Raw genomic sequence first — 22,866 nt, forward strand, 5'->3', positions numbered from 1 at the left:
CCTCATTATTTAGAGAATGACGCCACCCTGTGGATATTTATCTGGGCACTACTCTCAAGAACAAGACCAAAAAAGCAGCATGACAAGCAAAAAGCCCTTGGTATTTGTTTCCTGTTTCCTGTTTCCTTATATTTAAGCAATCTTTGATTATTAGTAATTAATTAGCAATAGTTATTATATCAACAACAATAATGATAGTACTAGGGGCATTTTACTGTTGCTTATTCCAAGAAGCATTTCCACTTCAAACAATGACCTTATCCTTACGCAGAATTAAGAGCCACACAGTATTTTTGTTGAAAAAAATAAAATGTATTAAATAACAAATATAACTTGTATTAAATATAGGCTAACTGTAATTATATAAAAATAAACACTCCACATCCCACTCCAACCCACACAGTGGAACCAACAGTTGTCACATATGACCCGTGACCTGTTCGTCAGACGAAACAGAGAACTCATCGTCTGAGAAAGTGGACCAATACGCAGCGGAGTTAGTGTTCATCAGTGAAGTTTAATTTACTAAAGAACACTACACAAAACAAAACAAGAAAACTGACAGCCAAACTGTCAGGTGCAAAACACTAAACAGAAAAAATTACCCACAAAACCCCAACGGAAAAACAGGCACTTATGTGTGACTCCCAATCAGCAACAACACTCTACAGCTGTGCCTGATTGGAAGCCACGCGGCCATAATCAACGAAAGAAACCAACATAGAAAAATGCACATAGAACGCCCACCCAATGTAACACCCTGGCCTGACCAAAATAAAGAACAAAAACCCCTCTCTATGGCCAGGGCGTTACACTGTTTCCATGGGTGGGAAGCACCTCCCCCCCTTGCACTTGGCCACACGCTCTGGCTCACCATTTTTTGGGGTGGTTTTGACATATTTTTTTGTCTGTTTTCTTTTGTGGACTGTTGAGAGAGAGAGAACATTTATTTAGTTAATCCATTTTAGTCTAAGCCATGTCTAAGGGAAGAGGGTACTACTAAGCTATATGGAATTGTTTTAAGAAGGTCATACCAAAGATCATTTTGCTATTTGATTTTGAATTTTAACCCCTTGAAGTATACGGTCAGCTCCAGAGTGGGATGCGGTCAGCCCCAGAGTGGGATACGGCCAGCCCCAGAGTGGGATGCGGCCAGCTCCAGAGTGGGATGCGGCCAGCCCCAGAGTGGGATACGGCCAGCCCCAGAGTGGGATGCGGTCAGCCCCAGAGTGGGATGCGGCCAGCCCCAGAGTGGGATGCGGCCAGCCCCAGAGTGGGATGCGGCCAGACCCAGAGTGGAGAGGATGGAAGTCCTGGAGCAGGAGGGCCTGGCATGGCGTGTCGTGGCGGGGATGAGGGACCAGTGGTGTGACCAGAGGAGGATGGACGTGGCAGGGCCGAGAGGCCGACAGTAGCGAAGCTAGAGGGGCTGAGGGCAGGGATGGTGGAACATGACAGGCCTGTTGAGAGGCCGACAGTAGCGAAACCAGAGTGGCTGTTGAGAGGCCGACAGTAGCGAAAACAGAGTGGCTGTGGGCAGGGATGGTGGAACGTGACGGGGCTGTTGAGAGGCCACATATGAAACTGGTGTTGGTTCTGCAGCTAGGGGGCCTTTCCGGGGGATGTTCGTACGTCCCCGTCCAACGGCTGTAGAATGTCCTCGTCCGGGGAGGGCGGTTGTCCGACCGCCCCCCGTCCCGCTGCCCGCAGCTGCCTCAGGGCTAGAGCTGTGACGGTGACCGTATTACCGCCACACCGATGGTCATGAGTCATGATGGCAGTCAAATTCTATGTGATCGTTTAGTCACGTAATCAGGTTTCTCCAAGCTCTGATGCTGCTGATGTTCGTTAGTAACCTACCAGACATACTAACTGCCTAGTACTCAGCACTCTATTGTCTCTCTAATCACTCTGACATCAATGCAAATGTCTTCGAAAATCTAATCAAGGACTTCATGAGAGCCCATGAGCTCATGTTGCACAACATTTATATAGGCTATACAATTGCGTGAGAAAACAGAGTTATGATGGTCTCTATTAAAAAGAGGAGGATCACATCAGCTTTCTATAGCCTAGGCCTACTATATATATTTATCAACCTTCCTAATATTAAGCACAATGCATATCTTTACAGCAGCAGATACCTGAGACCCCAACTCTTTAAGGAATACCTGGGATAGGATTAAGTAATCCTTCTAACCCCCCCCCCAAAAAAAAGATATAGATGTACTATTGTAAAGTGGTTGTTCAACTGGATATCATAAGGTGAATGCACCAATTTGTAAGTCGCTCTGGGTAAGAGCGTCTGCTAAATGACGTAAATGTAATGTAAATGAGTATAACCTGCTTGGTTGGCATGAAAATTAAACATGGGAAAAGCTGTTTAAGTCCTTAGATGATATGTATTTTTTTCCCCGCTGCCCCTGTTCCGAGACAGGAGCATGATAATGGTCCATCCTAAATCAAAACTAATTTTACACATGTATTATTTAGTACAGTGCCTTCATAAATAATTCAGACCCCTTGACTTTTTCCACACTTTGTTTTTGTTACAGCCTTATTCTTAATTTCTTTTTTTTTTTAATCCTCAGCAATCTATACACAATACCGCATAATGACAAAGTGAAAACAGGTTTTCAGAAATTGTTGCAAATGTATTAAAAATAAAAAACAGAAATACCTTATTTACATAAATATTCAGATTCTTTGCTATGAGATTCGAAATTGAGCTCAGGTGCATCCTGTTTCATCCTTGAGATGTTTCTACAACTATGATTGGAGTCCACTTGTGGTAAATTCAATTGGTTGGACATGATTTGGAAAGGCACACACCTGTCTATATAAGGTCCCACAGTTGACAGTGCATGTCAGAGCAAAAACCAAGCCATGAGGTCAAAGGAACTGACTAATACTAATACAGACTAATACTAATACAGACTAATACTAATAGAGACATACTAATACAGACATATACTAATACTAATACAGACATATACCAATACAGACTAATACTAATACAGACTAATACTAATACAGACTAATACTAATACAGACTAATACTAATACAGACTAATACAGACTAATACTAATACAGACTAATATAGACTAATACTAATACAGACTAATACTAATACAGACTAATACTAATACAGACTAATACTAATACAGACTAATACTAATACAGACATACTAATACAGACATACTAATACTAATACAGACTAATACTAATATAGACTAATACTAATACAGACATACTAATACTAATACAGACATACTAATACTAAAACAGACATACTAATACTAATACTAATACAGACATACTAATACTAATACAGACATACTAATACTAATAAAGACATACTAATACTAATACAGACTAATACTAATACAGACTAATACTAATACAGACATACTAATACTAATACAGACATACTAATACTAATACAGACATACTAATACTAATACAGACATACTAATACTAATACAGATATACTAATACTAATGCAGACATACTAATACTAATACAGACTAATACTAATACAGACTAATACTAATACAGACTAATACTAATACAGACTAATACTAATACAGACTAATACAGACTAATACTAATACAGACATACTAATACTAATACAGACATACTAATACATACATACTAATACAGACATACTAATACAGACATAATAATACTAATACAGACTAATACTAATACAGACTAATACTAATAGAGACTAATACTAATAGAGACTAATACTAATAGAGACTAATACTAATAGAGACTAATACTAATACAGACATACTAATATAGACTAATACTAATATAGACTAATACTAATACAGACTAATACTAATACAGACTAATACTAATACAGACATACTAATACTAATACAGACATACTAATACTAATACAGACTAATACTAATACAGACATACTAATACTAATACAGACTAATACTAATACAGACATACTAATACAGACTAATACTAATACAGACTAATACTAATATAGACTAATACTAATATAGACTAATACTAATACAGACTAATACTAATACAGACTAATACTAATATAGACTAATACTAATACTAGACTAATACTAATATAGACTAATACTAATATAGACTAATACTAATACAGACTAATACTAATACAGACTAATACTAATACAGACTAATACTAATATAGACTAATATTAATACAGACATACTAATACTAATACAGACATACTAATACAGACATACTAATACTAATACAGACTAATACTAATACAGACTAATACTAATACAGACATACTAATACAGACTAATACTAATAGAGACATACTAATACAGACTAATACTAATACAGACAGACTAATACTAATACAGACATACTAATACAGACTAATACTAATACAGACAGACTAATACTAATACAGACATACTAATACAGACTAATACTAATACAGACTAATACTAATACAGACTAATACTAATACAGACTAATACTAATACAGACAAATACTAATACAGACATACTAATACTAATACAGACTAATACTAATACAGACATACTAATACAGACTAATACTAATACAGACTAATACTAATATAGACTAATACTAATACAGACTAATACTAATACAGACTAATACTAATATAGACTAATACTAATACAGACTAATACTAATACAGACATACTAATACAGACTAATACTAATACAGACTAATACTAATATAGACTAATACTAATACAGACTAATACTAATACAGACTAATACTAATATAGACTAATACTAATACAGACTAATACTAATACAGACTAATACTAATACAGTCTAATACTAATACAGACTAATACTAATAGAGACATACTAATACTAATACAGACTAATACAGACATACTAATACAGACTAATACTAATACAGACTAATACTAATACAGACTAATACTAATACAGACTAATACTAATACAGACAAATACTAATACAGACATACTAATACTAATACAGACTAATACTAATACAGACATACTAATACAGACTAATACTAATACAGACTAATACTAATATAGACTAATACTAATACAGACTAATACTAATACAGACTAATACTAATATAGACTAATACTAATACAGACTAATACTAATACAGACATACTAATACAGACTAATACTAATACAGACTAATACTAATATAGACTAATACTAATACAGACTAATACTAATACAGACTAATACTAATATAGACTAATACTAATACAGACTAATACTAATACAGACTAATACTAATACAGTCTAATACTAATACAGACTAATACTAATAGAGACATACTAATACTAATACAGACTAATACAGACATACTAATACAGACTAATACTAATACAGACATACTAATACAGACTAATACTAATACAGACTAATACTAATACAGACATACTAATACAGACTAATACTAATATAGACTAATACTAATATAGACTAATACTAATACAGACTAATACTAATACAGACATACTAATACAGACTAATACTAATATAGACTAATACTAATATAGACTAATACTAATACAGACTAATACTAATACAGACTAATACTAATACAGACGAATACTAATACAGACCAATACTAATATAGACTAATACTAATACTAGACTAATACAAGTCATACTAATACAGACTAATACTAATACTAGACTAATATGAATATAGACTAATACTAATACAGCCATACTAATACAGCCATACTAATACAAACTAATACTAATACAGCCATACTAATACAAACTAATTCTAATACAGACTAATACTAATATAGACTAATACTATTACAGCCATACTAATACAAACTAATACTAATACAGCCATACTAATACAGACTAATACTAATATAGACTAATACTAATATAGACTAATACTAATACAGACATACCAATATAGACTAAAACTAATACAGACTAATACTAATACAGACTAATACTAATACAGACATACTAATACAGACTAATACTAATATAGACTAATACTAATACTCGACTAATACTAATACAGACTAATACTAATACAGACATACTGTCACGTCCTGGCCAGTATAAGGGTTAATTGGTATTGTAGTTTGGTCAGGACGTGGCAGAGGGTATTTGTTTTATGTGGTTCAGGGTGGTGTTTTTGTTGTAAGGGCATTTGATTTAGTATTCCGGGGTTTTTGGGTACTGTTTGAGTTTCACGTATTTCTATGTTGATCTAGTTAGTTGTATGTCTATGTTTGGTCAATTGGGGTGGACTTCCAATTGAAGGCAGCTGTGTGGTGTTGCCTTTGATTGGAAGTCCTATATTAGTTGGGTGTATTTGTCTGTTCAATTGTGGGAAATTGTTCTGTGTTTAGCCTTGTGCCTTGCCAGACTGTCTGTTAATCGTTCGTTCTCTTGTTTTGGTGTTCATTTTGGAAGTTAATAAACGTCAAGATGAGCTTACACATACCTGCTGCGTTTTGGTCCTCCATTACCAACGACAACCGTGACACATACTAATACAGACGAATACTAATACAGACGAATACTAATACTCGACTAATACTAATACAGACTAATACTAATACAGACTAATACTAATACAGACTAATACTAATACATACTAATACTCGACTAATACAGACTAATATTAATACAGACTAATACTAATACAGACGGTGCAGAGTGACTGACTCTCTCTCCCCAACCCCTCTCTCTTGCTCTCTCTCCCTCTTCCTCTCTCCCTCTCTCCCTCCCTCCCTCTCTCTGTCATCCCCTCTCTCTCTCTCCCTCCCTCCCCCAGTACTCCAGCGGTATGTGGTGGCCATTGATACCAGTAACCCTCTGATCGTGAGAGATGGAGAGAGGGCTGGACAGGACTATCTCCTCTGTGGCCGGTGAGAGCTACAGAGTTTGACGTGAGTTTGTCTGGAATTTTTCTGTTACAAAAAAATCATATTTAGTAAGAGTGTGATTTTTAGAAAATAAGTATATTGAGATATATATAATTTCTTATGTTTTAATGTAAAGTTTGTTTTCAATTTCTTTGTGGGTCTGTGTAATCTGAGGGAAATACACTGCATGACCAAAAGCATGAGGACACCTGCTCGTCGAGCACCACCAATCAGCCTACACCATTGCGCACACACCCGTCGTTACTATGACAACTAGCGTAGCCGTGTCAACAAATAACTGTCTGAACACACACACACACACAAGATCCGATTTGGTCACTTGTAAGTTGATGTTTGGAAAACCAGTATTCCAAAAACGGATTTAAAATACAAAACTGATTTGAGCATTAAGGCCTACAGTGTGGGCAAGGCTTAGTCATCTCTTCTCTGCAGATCACCATGGAAGAGGATGAGTCCTCATTAAGAATGACAATATTTAAGGGGCAAGAAGACTGGACCTTGGTCCATGTTTCAGGGGACAGCGACCCCTCTCAGTTGAAGTGGATAGATCTTGGTCCATGTTTCAGGGGACAGCGACCCCTCTCAGTTGAAGTGGATAGATCTTGGTCCATGTTTCAGGGGACAGCGACCCCTCTCAGTTGAAGTGGATAGATCTTGGTCCATGTTTCAGGGGACAGCGACCCCTCTCAGTTGAAGTGGATAGATCTTGGTCCATGTTTCAGGGGACAGCGACCCCTCTCAGTTGAAGTGGATAGATCTTGGTCCATGTTTCAGGGGACAGCGACCCCTCTCAGTTGAAGTGGATAGATCTTGGTCCATGTTTCAGGGGACAGCGACCCCTCTCAGTTGATGTGGATAGATCTTGGTCCATGTTTCAGGGGACAGCGACCCCTCTCAGTTGAAGTGGATAGATCTTGGTCCATGTTTCAGGGGACAGCGACCCCTCTCAGTTGAAGTGGATAGATCTTGGTCTATGTTTCAGGGGACAGCGACCCCTCTCAGTTGAAGTGGATAGATCTTGGTCCATGTTTCAGGGGACAGCGACCCCTCTCAGTTGATGTGGATAGATCTTGGTCCATGTTTCAGGGGACAGCGACCCTTCTCAGTTGAAGTGGATAGATCTTGGTCCATGTTTCAGGGGACAGCGACCCCTCTCAGTTGAAGTGGATAGATCTTGGTCTATGTTTCAGGGGACAGCGACCCCTCTCAGTTGAAGTGGATAGATCTTGGTCCATGTTTCAGGGGACAGCGACCCCTCTCAGTTGAAGTGGATAGATCTTGGTCCATGTTTCAGGGGACAGCGACCCCTCTCAGTTGATGTGGATAGATCTTGGTCCATGTTTCAGGGGACAGCGACCCCTCTCAGTTGAAGTGGATAGATCTTGGTCTATGTTTCAGCGGACAGCGACCCCTCTCAGTTGAAGTGGATAGATCTTGGTCCATGTTTCAGGGGACAGCGACCCCTCTCAGTTGAAGTGGATTAGATCTTGGTCCATGTTTCAGGGGACAGCGACCCCTCTCAGTTGAAGTGGATAGATCTTGGTCTATGTTTCAGGGGACAGCGACCCCTCTCAGTTGAAGTGGATAGATCTTGGTCCATGTTTCAGGGGACAGCGACCCCTCTCAGTTGATGTGGATAGATCTTGGTCCATGTTTCAGGGGACAGCGACCCCTCTCAGTTGAAGTGGATAGATCTTGGTCTATGTTTCAGCGGACAGCGACCCCTCTCAGCTGAAGTGGATAGATCTTGGTCCATGTTTCAGGGGACAGCGACCCCTCTCAGTTGAAGTGGATAGATCTTGGTCCATGTTTCAGGGGACAGCGACCCCTCTCAGTTGAAGTGGATAGATCTTGGTCCATGTTTCAGGGGACAGCGACCCCTCTCAGTTGAAGTGGATAGATCTTGGTCCATGTTTCAGGGGACAGCGACCCCTCTCAGTTGAAGTGGATAGATCTTGGTCCATGTTTCAGGGGACAGCGACCCCTCTCAGTTGATGTGGATAGATCTTGGTCCATGTTTCAGGGGACAGCGACCCCTCTCAGTTGATGTGGATAGATCTTGGTCCATGTTTCAGGGGACAGCAACCCCTCTCAGTTGAAGTGGATAGATCTTGGTCCATGTTTCAGGGGACAGCGACCCCTCTCAGTTGAAGTGGATAGATCTTGGTCCATGTTTCAGGGGACAGCGACCCCTCTCAGTTGAAATGAAAAGCTGGGAGCTCTGCTGCCTGCTATACAACATTCAACCACTTGGAGGTGCTGTTGTATCAGCAGACTGGGCCCGACCGTATTCACAAAGCGGTCTCAGAGTAGGAGTGCTGAACTAGGATCAGTTTTGCCTTTTAGATCTTTAATGAATTTGATTATATTGACAAATTGGGAGGGACCTGATCCTAGATCAGCATTCCTACTCAGATGCTGTGGAAGTGTCTTTAGAAGACTGACAATAAGTCGCTTTAAGAAGTTAAGAGCTAGAAGCGAGGCAGCCTTCTCTGTCGGCGCCATTTTATTTTGTGAGAACAGAGTTCCCCATGGTGGCGGTGGGGTTATGGTATGGGCTGGCATAAGCTACGGACAACCAATACAATTCGCATTTTATCGATGGCAATTTGAATGCACAAAATTACAGTGATGAGATCCTGAGGCCCATTGGGAGGCTCACTGGGAGGCCCACTGGGAGGCCCATTGTGTGATCAACAGATGCATATATCTGTATTCCTGGTCATGTGAAATCCATAGATTAGGGCCTAATGAATTTATTTCAATTGACTGATTTCCTTATATGAACTGTCACTTTAGACCGCACATGCCAAAGTCATTTCACGGAGGGCCGAGTGTCTGCAGGTTTTCGCTCCTCCCTTGTACTTGATTGATGAATTAAGGTCACTAATTAGTAAGGAACTCCCCTCACCTGATTGTCTAGGGCTTAATTGAAAGGAACGGTTCAGAAAAAGGACATTCAGTGGGATGGGTGTGTTGTTGTCTTATTCATTAAATCCTTGTAGTGTGATTTGTATTGTTGTTTTTTTATTTCCAGACTCAGATAAACTATTTTTTTTTGTTTTTTAATAAAACGTGAAATTATTGAGCACAGAAGAGGCCATTTTCACCACATTGAATCAACCATCGCAACTCACATACTGGCTGCCCATGCACTGCGCAAAGAACTGGACATAGACTTTATAGTCACTGCCATAGTACATCACACACACACACACACACACGTTCAGGGAATGAGGAGTAGAACGGAAGCTGCGGTGGTGATGGTCTCCACGGTGTCTTTAAAGTCGTTGCCAAAGTAACGCACCAGCAGTAGGTTGAAGATACCCACAATGCACATCAGGAACAGGAAGGACAGGACACGTTTCCCAAACAGGTACCCAGGAGTGCTGACAGACGGAAAATACAATACAGTCAGTCAGATACACACACACACACACACACACACACACACACACACACACACACACACACACACACACACAATCATACTTCACACAAACAGGCACACACACAGGCACACACACACACAAAACAGGCACACACACACACAAACAGGCACACACACAGGCACACACAAAACAGGCACACACACACTCTCACCTTTGAGATGTCTGACCCATATATCCAACAAAGTACTTCTGTCTGGCCACCAGGTAGACGAGCCCTGCGAACGCAGCAGGAGCTGAACACACCAAGATCACAGTCAGACTTAGTTAGGGAATCACACTAGATCACAGTCAGACTTAGTTAGGGAATCACACTAGATCACAGTCAGACTTAGTTAGGGAATCACACTAGATCACAGTCAGACTTAGTTAGGGAATCACACTAGATCACAGTCAGACTTAGTTAGGGAATCACACTAGATCACAGTCAGACTTAGTTAGGGAATCACACTAGATCACAATACAGAAACATACTGTCAATTTTACCACTGGAGAATGTTGTGTGTGTGTGTGTCTGTGTCTGTGTCTGTGTCTGTATGCATGTGTGTCAGGCTGGGTTTCTGTACAGCACTTTGAGTTATCAGCTGATGTAAGAAGGGCCTATATAAATACATTTGATTTGATTTGTTAGTAATTTACCTTGGTTGAGACACAGTCCAGCACACCACATGACAGCCAGGAAGGTAGGGTAGGAATCCATGCAGTTACGGCTTGGGGGGGGGGGTTCACACACACAAACAGGAGAATCACATTGGGAAATATTTCTCACAGCGATGTATACTGTCCTTGTCAAAGAAACCTAATAAAGTCAAGTAAATGGAAACCAAACTAAAAACCACAATTCTAGTAACTGGACTCATAACAGCTGAGGGCCGGATCCTAACAGACACTTCAAGTTTAATATTCACTTAGTGACGTCAGAAGAAGATCTAGGATTCCACCCCTTGTGTTTTGTAGGAACTGATGTAAACGATGCTGAAAATAAAATGAGTTTTACCAGACAGACTTGAGTCTCACTCAACTTCAGATTGAATCACTGGGGTGAAACCCTTTTACTACAAGAGAGCCGTTTCACATTAGTCTGTGGTGTGTAGTCTGTGTATTCTGAAGTGTTCCGGAACAATGATGTAATGGGACGGAAGCAGTGGTGGTTCTAGACCTTTTCAACTAGGGGGGGGGGGGGGCAAGCTGGGGCCAGTCGTACTGTTAGAGGGGGCCAGTTACATTAGACGTTATTGTTGTCATATAGTTTTCTTCACTGCTGTCACAGTTGTCTTCAGTGAAATAGGACCAAGGCGCAGCGGAAGTGTGGATACCCATATTTTTAATGTTCAAAAGAAAGGAGTAGAGCATCCACTTGAAACAAACAAAACAAAACAACAAACAATACTCACAACAGCAACAGCATGGCAGGCTCAAACAAAACACAGCAGTGCACACAACAATTCCCCACAAACCCAAAAGGCAAAGTAGGCCACTTATGTGTGACTCCCAATCAGCCACAACCCTCTACAGCTGTGCCTGATTGGAAGTCACACGGCCAAAATTAATGAAACCACAAAACACACAGACTCTTCTGCCACGTCCTGACCCAACTACACCCTCTACTGGTCAGGACGTGACAACTGCATTAGCAGGCAAAAGACCATGTTCATAATCATCATCGTTGCCACTGTCTAATAACGGATGTAAAAAAAAGAATGATAGCAAAAATTTGTTATGTAAAAATTATTTTATACTCCACATTTAGGGCGGCCACAAGGGGGTCCAAAATTGTTGTCACAGGGGCACTTCCCCCCCCCCCAGAACCGCTAGTGGACGCAAGGAATGACAGCACACCATTCCGCTCTCCCTCTCACTGGGTCGGAGGGGTGAAGGGAGGGACAGGTCTTGCAGTAGAAAAACAGCCCCCCCCCCCCCCCAAAAAAAAAATACAAAATAATTTCACTAGACACCTAACGGACAAAAACTGCCTCAAACGAGGAGGGACTACCTGTACTTGTCCATTAAGAAACTCTTGTTTGTGTCGCAAAAACATTTTCCGGTTGCGAAACATTTTGCTGTAATGTGCACAACTGAATACGGGAATGTTCTACTACTACTGCTGCACCTTGGAAAGTTGTAGAGACTGGGGACGTGTCCCAATAGTCAAGGCTGTAGAGACTGGGGACGTGTCCCAATAGGCTGTAGAGACTGGGGACGTGTCCCAATAGTCAAGCCTGTAGAGACTGGGGACGTGTCCTAATAGTCAAGGCTGCAGAGACCGGGGACGTGTCCCAATAGTCAAGCCTGTAGAGACTGGGGACGTGTCCCAATAGTCAAGGCTGTAGAGACTGGGGACGTGTCCCAATAGTCAAGGCTGTAGAGACTGGGGACGTGTCCCAATAGTCAAGGCTGCAGAGACTGGGCACGTGTCCCAATAGTCAAGGCTGCAGAGACTGGGCACGTGTCCCAATAGTCAAGGCTGTAGAGACTGGGGACGTGTCCTAATAGTCAAGGCTGCAGAGGCCGGGGACGTGTCCCAATAGTCAAGCCTGTAGAGACTGGGGACGTGGCCTAATAGTCAAGGCTGTAGAGACTGGGGACGTGTCCCAATAGTCAAGGCTGCAGAGTCTGGGGACGTGTCCCAATAGTCAAGGCTGTAGAGACTGGGGACGTGTCCTAATAGTCAAGGCTGCAGAGACCGGGGACGTGTCCCAATAGTCAAGGCTGCAGAGACCGGGGACGTGTCCCAATAGTCAAGGCTGTAGAGACTAGGAACGTGTCCCAACAGTCAAGACTGTAGAGTCCGGGGACGTGTCCCAATAGTCAAGTCTGTAGAGACTGGGGACGTGTCCCAATAGTCAAGGCTGTAGAGACTGGGGACGTGTTCCAATAAGCTGCAGAGACTGGGGACGTGTCCCAATAGTCAAGGCTGCAGAGACTGGGGACGTGTCCCAATAGTAAAGTCTGTAGAGACTGGGGACGTGTCCCAATAGTCAAGTCTGTAGAGACTGGGGACGTGTCCCAATAGTCAAGTCTGTAGAGACTGGGGACGTGTCCCAATAGTCAAGGCTGTAGAGACTGGGGACGTGTTCCAATAAGCTGCAGAGACTGGGGACGTGTCCCAATAGTCAAGGCTGCAGAGACTGGGGACGTGTCCCAATAGTCAAGTCTGTAGAGACTGGGGACGTGTCCCAATAGTCAAGTCTGTAGAGACTGGGGACGTGTCCCAATAGTCAAGGCTGTAGAGACTGGGGACGTGTCCCAATAGGCTGTAGAGACTGGGGACGTGTCCCAATAGTCAAGGCTGTAGAGACTGGGGACGTGTCCCAATAGGCTGAAATAGTGTCTCCTATCCTTTACTTATCTCCTTCCCTTCAAAACCACAGATCTGTGAGGACTGGGTAGTTGACAACAATACTAAGCCACATAGTAAACCTATCCACTCTATTTAGACATTAGTCATCAGAACATCAATTGACATTTGACACTATTCAAACGGATGAAAAAGAATGGAAGACACTAAGACTCTTACACCGAAAGCAACAAGGTGCTAATGTACTTTGTGTGTGTGTGTGTGTGTGTGTGTGTGTGTGTGTGTGTGTGTGTGTGTTCACATATTTATGATTTATGATGCTAACATAACCATCTTAAATGAGTCCTCCCTACAGCGCAGAGACAGGATGTTGGGTCCTCCCTACAGCGCAGAGACAGGATGTTGGGTCCTCCCTACAGCGCAGAGACAGGATGTTGGTCCACTGCTTCCTTTTTTTTAATACAGGAAGTACATCAGTGAAATAACGATGGCCTCCTATTAACAAACATAAGCAACATTTCTGAGTTTACCCTCTGTTTCTTCATCTCTCCTTACAGCCACAGGGCAGTTCAACACAGTAAACAGAGTCTAATCTCTCCTACAGCCACAGGGCAGTTCAACACAGTAAACAGAGTCTAATCTCTCCTACAGCCACAGGGCAGTTCAACACAGTAAACAGAGTCTAATCTCTCCTACAGCCACAGGGCAGTTCAACACAGTAAACAGAGTCTAATCTCTCCTACAGCCACAGGGCAGTTCAACACAGTAAACAGAGTCTAATCTCTCCTACAGCCACAGGGCAGTTCAACACAGTAAACAGAGTCTAATCTCTCCTACAGCCAGAGGGCAGTTCAACACAGTAAACAGAGTCTAATCTCTCCTACAGCCACAAAGCAGTTCAACACAGTAAACAGAGTCTAATCTCTCCTACAGCCACAGGGCAGTTCAACACAGTAAACAGAGTCTAATCTCTCCTACAGCCACAGGGCAGTTCAACACAGTAAACAGAGTCTAATCTCTCCTACAGCCACAAGGCAGTTCAACACAGTAAACAGAGTCTAATCTCTCCTACAGCCATAAGGCAGTTCAACACAGTAAACAGAGTCTAATCTCTCCTACAGCCACAGGGCAGTTCAACACAGTAAACAAAGTCTAATCTCTCCTACAGCCACAGGGCAGTTCAACACAGTAAACAGAGTCTAATCTCTCCTTACAGCCACAGGGCAGTTCCACACAGTAAACAGAGTCTAATCTCTCCTACAGCCACAGGGCAGTTCAACACAGTAAACAGAGTCTAATCTCTCCTACAGCCATAAGGCAGTTCAACACAGTAAATAGTCAGAACTACACCTGATGTGGTGTTTAGGGAACTGCGTGATGCTTACTAACGTTAGGAGAGATGGAAATCTGATGCAAAGTTTACTACACAGATGTTAGAGAGAAAACGTTTAGGAAAACCCCTCTCACACAGGAAACAGAACCAATCTGTGTCTATTATCAGGTTATAGCTTGTCTATTATCAGGTTATGGCTTGTCTATTATCAGGTTATAGCTTGTCTATTATCAGGTTATAGCTTGTCTATTATCAGGTTATAGCTTGTCTATTATCAGGTTATAGCCTGTCTATTATCAGGGTATAGCTTGTCTATTATCAGGTTATAGCCTGTCTATTATCAGGTTATAGCTTGTCTATTATCAGGTTATAGCTTGTCTATTATCAGGTTATAGCTTGTCTATTATCAGGTTATGGCTTGTCTATTATCAGGGTATAGCTTGTCTATTATGAGGGTATAGCTTGTCTATTTTCAGGTTATAACTTGTCTATTATCAGGGTATAGCTTGTCTATAATCAGGTTATAACTTGTCTATTATGAGGTTATAGCTTGTCTATTATCAGGTTATAGCTTGTCTATTATCAGGTTATAGCTTTTCTATTATCAGGTTATAGCTTGTCTATTATCAGGTTATAGCTTGTCTATTATCAGGTTATAGCCTGTCTATTATCAGGGTATAGCTTGTCTATTATCAGGTTATAGCCTGTCTATTATCAGGTTATAGCTTGTCTATTATCAGGTTATAGCTTGTCTATTATCAGGTTATAGCTTGTCTATTATCAGGTTATAGCTTGTCTATTATCAGGTTATAGCTTGTCTATTATCAGGTTATAGCTTGTCTATTATCAGGTTATAGCTTGTCTATAATCAGGTTAAGGCTTGTCTATTATCAGGATAGGCTACCATGGTGAGAAAGTGTTGCGCCTTTTAATTTTCATCCAACACTGATTGGATGAAAATTAAACCATCATTTTAACCGTCATTTTAACCCACTGTTCCCCGGTAGGCCGTCATTTTAACCCGCTGTTCCCCGGTAGGCCGTCATTTTAACCCGCTGTTCCCCGGTAGGCCGCCATTTTAACCCACTGTTCCCCGGTAGGCCGTCATTTTAACCCGCTGTTCCCCGGTAGGCCGTCATTTTAACCCACTGTTCCCCGGTAGGCCGTCATTTTAACCCACTGTTCCCCGGTAGACCGTCATTTTAACCGCTGTTCCCCGGTAGGCCGCCATTTTAACCCACTGTTCCCCGGTAGACCGTCATTTTAACCCGCTGTTCCCCGGTAGGCCGTCATTTTAACCCACTGTTCCCCGGTAGGCCGTCATTTTAACCCACTGTTCCCCGGTAGACCGTCATTTTAACCCGCTGTTCCCCGGTAGGCCGTCATTTTAACCCACTGTTCCCCGGTAGACCGTCATTTTAACCCGCTGTTCCCCGGTAGGCCGTCATTTTAACCCACTGTTCCCCGGTAGACCGTCATTTTAACCCACTGTTCCCCGGTAGGCCGTCATTTTAACCCGCTGTTCCCCGGTAGGCCGTCATTTTAACCCGCTGTTCCCCGGTAGGCCGTCATTTTAACCCACTGTTCCCCGGTAGACCGTCATTTTAACCCACTGTTCCCCGGTAGGCCGTCATTTTAACCCGCTGTTCCCCGGTAGGCCGTCATTTTAACCCTCTGTTCCCCGGTAGGCCGTCATTTTAACCCGCTGTTCCCCGGTAGGCCGTCATTTTAACCCGCTGTTTCCCGGTAGGCCGTCATTTTAACCCGCTGTTTCCCGGTAGGCCGTCATTTTAACCCGCTGTTCCCCGGTAGGCCGTCATTTTAACCCGCTGTTTCCCGGTAGGCCGTCATTTTAACCCGCTGTTCCCCGGTAGGCCGTCATTTTAACCCGCTGTTTCCCGGTAGGCCGTCATTTTAACCCGCTGTTCCCCGGTAGGTCGTTATTTTAACCCGCTGTTCCCCGGTAGGCCGTCATTGTAAATAAGAATTTGTTGTTCAGAGCCTTGTTAAATAAAGGTTCAATCTAAAACTTAAAAATAGATCAGGTGCATGTGTAATTAGAGTTGGTTATGGGCGGAGAAGCACGGTAAAGTTATCTTTCAAAGGAAACGTACTTCCTAAATATGAATTAGGTTATAGTTTACTACGTTGCCCTAGAAATAAATATTGATCAGCCGTACTTGTATCCGTCTGAAATCCATCCAACTCCTAAAAGGTAGCCTATAAAACGTAGCTCAAGAGAAAGTGCAAGTCTCTCCAACTGTGTTCTCTTCTAACTACGTCTAGCCTATTGGCTGACAGTAATACAGATAGTCTAATATAATGGGCCACATTAGAATCTCTGGTAATATAACCTAAATGTGCCTATATGGTGTAAAATTTCTGCGACCATGGCTGGCAAGTGAGCTGTGTCACATATGCCTAAAATAAGGTTTCGTGACTGTGGTCGGGTTCGGGACCAGTTCTTGCGGAAGTGGGTGGTGTATGAAAAGCTGAGGGTGCGAACGGGCGGGCAGACCTCTACCTCCTTGTTATGACTTAGTTCATATTCTAAATACACAGGGAAAGACTATCGTTGTGCATATAATACTAAAATGGAGCGTCTCGGATTTTAAGGTACGTAATAATCCGAAATGCTCTCAGACCAGGTCGTGTACATGGAACTGTTTAAGTGTGTGCATGCATGGTATATGTGATAGACAGTCACTTACTTGGCGCAGGACACTCTCTCAAAAGCAGAAGTGTTGTTGTGGTGCTCTTTACCCTCCCTCTCTACCTTTGTTGCAAAAAAAGCTGGAAATCACACAAAATATATTTTTTTAAAACACCAACGTTGAGAAATGTATATTTCATCATCGATCAGAGAAGCAAAGAAAGATCGTTGATTATCAAGTGATATACAGCCATTCGTTTACGTTACATTTGACATTTTAGTCATTTAGCAGAAGCTCTTATCCAGAGCAACTTACAGTAGTGAATGCATACACTTCATAGATTTTTTTCTCCATACTGGTCCCCCGTGGGAATCGAACCCACAACCCTGGCGTTGCAAACACCATGCTCTACCAACTGAGCCACACGCAGAATTAAGCCGTAGTATTCAACTGAAAGCCTCAACCGAAAGATTCAAGATGAAAACCCAGAACATGTCTCCGCTAATATAACACATTTTACAGTAAAAACAAACAGAGAACATGTCTCCACTACTATAATATATTTTACAGTATAAACAAACAGAGAACATGTCACCACTACTATAATACATTTTACAGTAAAAACAGAGAACATGTCTCCATTACTATAACACATTTTACAGTATAAACAAACAGAGAACATGTCACCACTACTATAATACATTTTACAGTAAAAACAGAGAACATGTCTCCACTAATATAATACACTTTACAGTAAAAACAGAGAACATGTCACCACTACTATAATACATTTTACAGTAAAAACAGAGAACATGTCTCCATTAATATAATACTCTTTACAGTAAAAACAGAGAACATGTCTCCATTACTATAATACATTTTACAGTATAAACAAACAGAGAACATGTCACCACTACTATAATACATTTTACAGTAAAAACAAACATAGAACATGTCTCCACTACTATAATACATTTTACAGTAAAAACAAACAGAGAACATGTCACCACTACTATAATACATTTTACAGTAAAAACAAACATAGAACATGTCACAACTACTATAATACATTTTACAGTAAAAACAAACATAGAACATGTCTCCACTACTATAATACATTTTACAGTATAAACAAACAGCGAACATGTCTCCATTAATATAATACATTTTACAGTAAAAACAGAGAACATGTCTCCAATACTATAATACATTTTACAGTATAAACAAACAGAGAACATGTCACCACTACTATAATACATTTTACAGTATAAACAAACAGAGAACATGTCACCACTACTATAATACATTTTACAGTAAAAACAAACAGAACATGTCTCCACTACTATAATACATTTTACAGTATAAACAAACAGAGAACATGTCACCACTACTATAATACATTTTACAGTAAAAACAAACAGAACATGTCTCCACTACTATAATACATTTTACAGTAAAAACAAACAGAGAACATGTCACCACTACTATAATACATTTTACAGTATAAACAAACAGAGAACATGTCTCCATTAATATAATACATTTTACAGTAAAAACAGAGAACATGTCTCCAATACTATAATACATTTTACAGTATAAACAAACAGAGAACATGTCACCACTACTATAATACATTTTACAGTAAAAACAAACAGAACATGTCTCCACTACTATAATACATTTTACAGTAAAAACAAACAGAGAACATGTCACCACTACTATAATACATTTTACAGTAAAAACAAACATAGAACATGTCTCCACTACTATAATACATTTTACAGTAAAAACAAACAGAGAACATGTCACCACTACTATAATACATTTTACAGTAAAAACACACAGAGAACATGTCACCACTACTATAATACATTTTACAGTAAAAACAGAGAACATGTCTCCGCTACTATAATACATTTTACAGTAAAAACAAACAGAGAACATGTCACCACTACTATAATACATTTTACAGTAAAAACAGAGAACATGTCTCCGCTACTATAATACATTTTACAGTAAAAACAAACAGAGAACATGTCACCACTACTATAATACATTTTACAGTAAAAACAAACAGAGAACATGTCACAACTACTATAATACATTTTACAGTAAAAACAAACAGAGAACATGTCTCCACTACTATAATACATTTTACAGTAAAAACAAACAGAGAACATGTCACAACTACTATAATACATTTTACAGTAAAAACAAACAGAGAACATGTCTCCACTACTATAACACATTTTACAGTAAAAACAAACAGAGAACATGTCTCCACTACTATAATACATTTTACAGTAAAAACAAACAGAGAACATGTCACCACTACTATCGACTATTATTCTAAATCCCACACAGCACTGGGCTAATTTACAATAAGTCCTCCTCAGGTCTATATTTATAAAGGTGTTATTTATCTCAATGAGACTTCCTGGTTCAAATAAAATACATGTTATAATTGATAAATAAAGTTGCTTTATTCTCTCACTAACAATGACAATGCTGGTACTGTAACTACACCACGGTTGTGTCCTGCTGAAACAGGAAAGGGTCTTCCCAAAACTGTTGCCACCAAGTTGGACGCACAGAATCATCTAGAATGTCATTGTGTGCTGTAGAGTTAAGATTTCTCTTCACTGGAACTAAGAGGCCTAGGCCTAAATCATGAAAAAAAGCCCCAGACCATTATTCCTCATCCACCAAACTTTACAGTTGGCACTATGCATTGAGGCAGGTAGCGTTCTCCTGGCATTCGCCAAACACAGATTCGTCCATCGAAGCTCCTGACGAACAGTTATTGCGCTAACGTTGTTTCCATCGGTAGTGAGTGTTGCAACCGAGGACAGATGATTTTAACATGCTACGCACTTCAGCATTCGGCGGTCCCGTTCTGTGAGCTTATGTGGCCTACCACTTCGTGGCTGAGTCGTTGTTGCTCCTAGACGTTTCCACTTCACAATAACAACACTTACAGTTGACCGGGGCAGAAATTTGACAAACTGACTCGTTGGAAAGGTGGCATCCTGTGACGGTGCCATGTTGAAAGTCACTGAGCTCTTCAGTACGGGCCCTTCTATTGCCAATGTTTGTCTATGGAGATTGCATGGCTATGTGATCGATTTTATACACCTGTCAGCAACGGCTGTGGCTGAAATAGCCGAATCCACAAATTTGAAGGGGTGTCGACATACTTTGTATATATAGTGTATATTATTTATGTCAATTGTACTTCCTAGCTGAAATACAATAAAAACTGTCATAAAACAATATATATTTGAGTTTATATAAAGTTGATTAATTCTCTCACCATTCTGCAGGACACTGACGAGGGTGACGAGGACCAGGAGGAAGATGTGTTCTACCACTACGGACAGCATGACTCAGAATGTAGGGATGACGGAGGGAGAGATGGAGCGAGAGGGAGGACAGGATATTTGAATATAAGGACGGACGAGGAGAGACAACAGTTATAGCATCTCTCTCTCTCTCTCTCTCTCTCTGCCATGTACTTCCTGTTACACAGTCTGTTTGTTTCCTCTATTTGGTTTATGGAAATACACTCAGAAATTATTGCCTCACCCACAATGGGAAAAGTTTGCAGTCAGACAGAGTACAGTATAACTCATTCAGACAGAGTACAGTATAACTCAGAGTACAGTATAACTCAGTCAGACTGAGTACAGTATAACTCAGAGTACAGTATAACTCATTCAGACAGAGTACAGTATAACTCATTCAGACAGAGTACAGTATAACTCAGAGTACAGTATAACTCAGTCAGACAGAGTACAGTATAACTCAGTCAGACAGAGTACAGTATAACTCAGAGTACAGTATAACTCAGTCAGACTGAGTACAGTATAACTCAGAGTACAGTATAACTCATTCAGACAGAGTACAGTATAACTCATTCAGACAGAGTACAGTATAACTCAGAGTACAGTATAACTCAGTCAGACAGAGTACAGTATAACTCAGAGTACAGTATAACTCAGTCAGACAGAGTACAGTATAACTCATTCAGACAGAGTACAGTATAACTCATTCAGACAGAGTACAGTATAACTCAGAGTACAGTATAACTCAGTCAGACAGAGTACAGTATAACTCAGTCAGACAGAGTACAGTATAACTCAGTCAGACAGAGTACAGTATAACTCATTCAGACAGAGTACAGTATAACTCATTCAGACAGAGTACAGTATAACTCAGAGTACAGTATAACTCATTCAGACAGAGTACAGTATAACTCAGAGTACAGTATAACTCAGTCAGACAGAGTACAGTATAACTCATTCAGACAGAGTACAGTATAACTCAGAGTACAGTATAACTCAGTCAGACAGAGTACAGTATAACTCAGTCAGACAGAGTACAGTATAACTCAGTCAGACAGAGTACAGTATAACTCAGAGTACAGTATAACTCAGTCAGACAGAGTACAGTATAACATATATATATAAATAATTGCAGTGTCCTGAAATACTGTATCCAAAAAAACACCGTTTTTTTTTTACTGCAGTAATTTCTCAGTATAACTGCAGTTCAACTGCAATCTTTTTTGTTGTTGTAAAAGCAGCTTGATATCAATCCGTCATATGTATTGGTAGTACAGTATTTACTGTGATGTACAGTAGTACAGTGTCTGCAGAGATCAGGGAATTCATACTGCATTCAATGGGGAGAGACGCTATGCTGCTGGCCTCATGTCATCAATATGAAAACTCGAGACAACTCCTTTATTAAGTGTTTTTTTCTCTCTCAAAGTTATCGGAATGTCACGTATCCTACTTATACCAGTACACTCGTAACAACTTTAATAAGCATTACGAAACTTCTATTCGATCAAATAAACCTCACGTAGCAAATAAGCCATTTGACACTCTCTCATTGACCTCAATACAAAAAGGTTTTTGCTTGATGGGAGAAATAATGAAAAACCTGCTGGGAAACAGATTTCTCTTCCTCTTCTTCTCTGGCTATGAGGAGACCTCCGCATTGGTACAACATTTGGGAGGTGCACAGCGATGTGGTACAGAGCTTGATTTGGCCTCAGAAAGCCTCCAGAGGCGCAATTCCTCCAGACCCTCCATACAGATCCTCCTGCTCGCATTGCAGGATCAAACATAAATCGTCTTTTAGGGACTGGTGTGTGTGGTGGGTAGACCTATCAACGGCTTGGTGAATTCCCTTTCTCTTCTGTGAACATTACCCCCA

At 40.6% G+C, this 22,866-nt stretch overlaps 1 protein-coding gene across 1 annotated transcript; it reads right to left on the minus strand.

Moving 5' to 3' along the window:
* Positions 1–10,135: 10,135 nt before the first annotated feature.
* On the minus strand, positions 10,136–21,130 carry LOC115153845 (arachidonate 5-lipoxygenase-activating protein-like). Its single transcript, XM_029699457.1, has 5 exons — positions 20,957–21,130; positions 17,701–17,782; positions 10,998–11,068; positions 10,513–10,594; positions 10,136–10,298 (listed from the first exon to the last, which is right to left on the minus strand). Exons 1-5 carry the CDS (start codon positions 21,024–21,026, stop codon positions 10,136–10,138), a joined length of 468 nt encoding a protein of 155 aa, XP_029555317.1. The 5' UTR covers positions 21,027–21,130.
* Positions 21,131–22,866: the final 1,736 nt, after the last annotated feature.

Source organism: Salmo trutta, chromosome 19 (genome assembly GCF_901001165.1).
Source record: "Salmo trutta chromosome 19, fSalTru1.1, whole genome shotgun sequence".
Lineage (NCBI taxonomy): Eukaryota > Metazoa > Chordata > Actinopteri > Salmoniformes > Salmonidae > Salmo > Salmo trutta.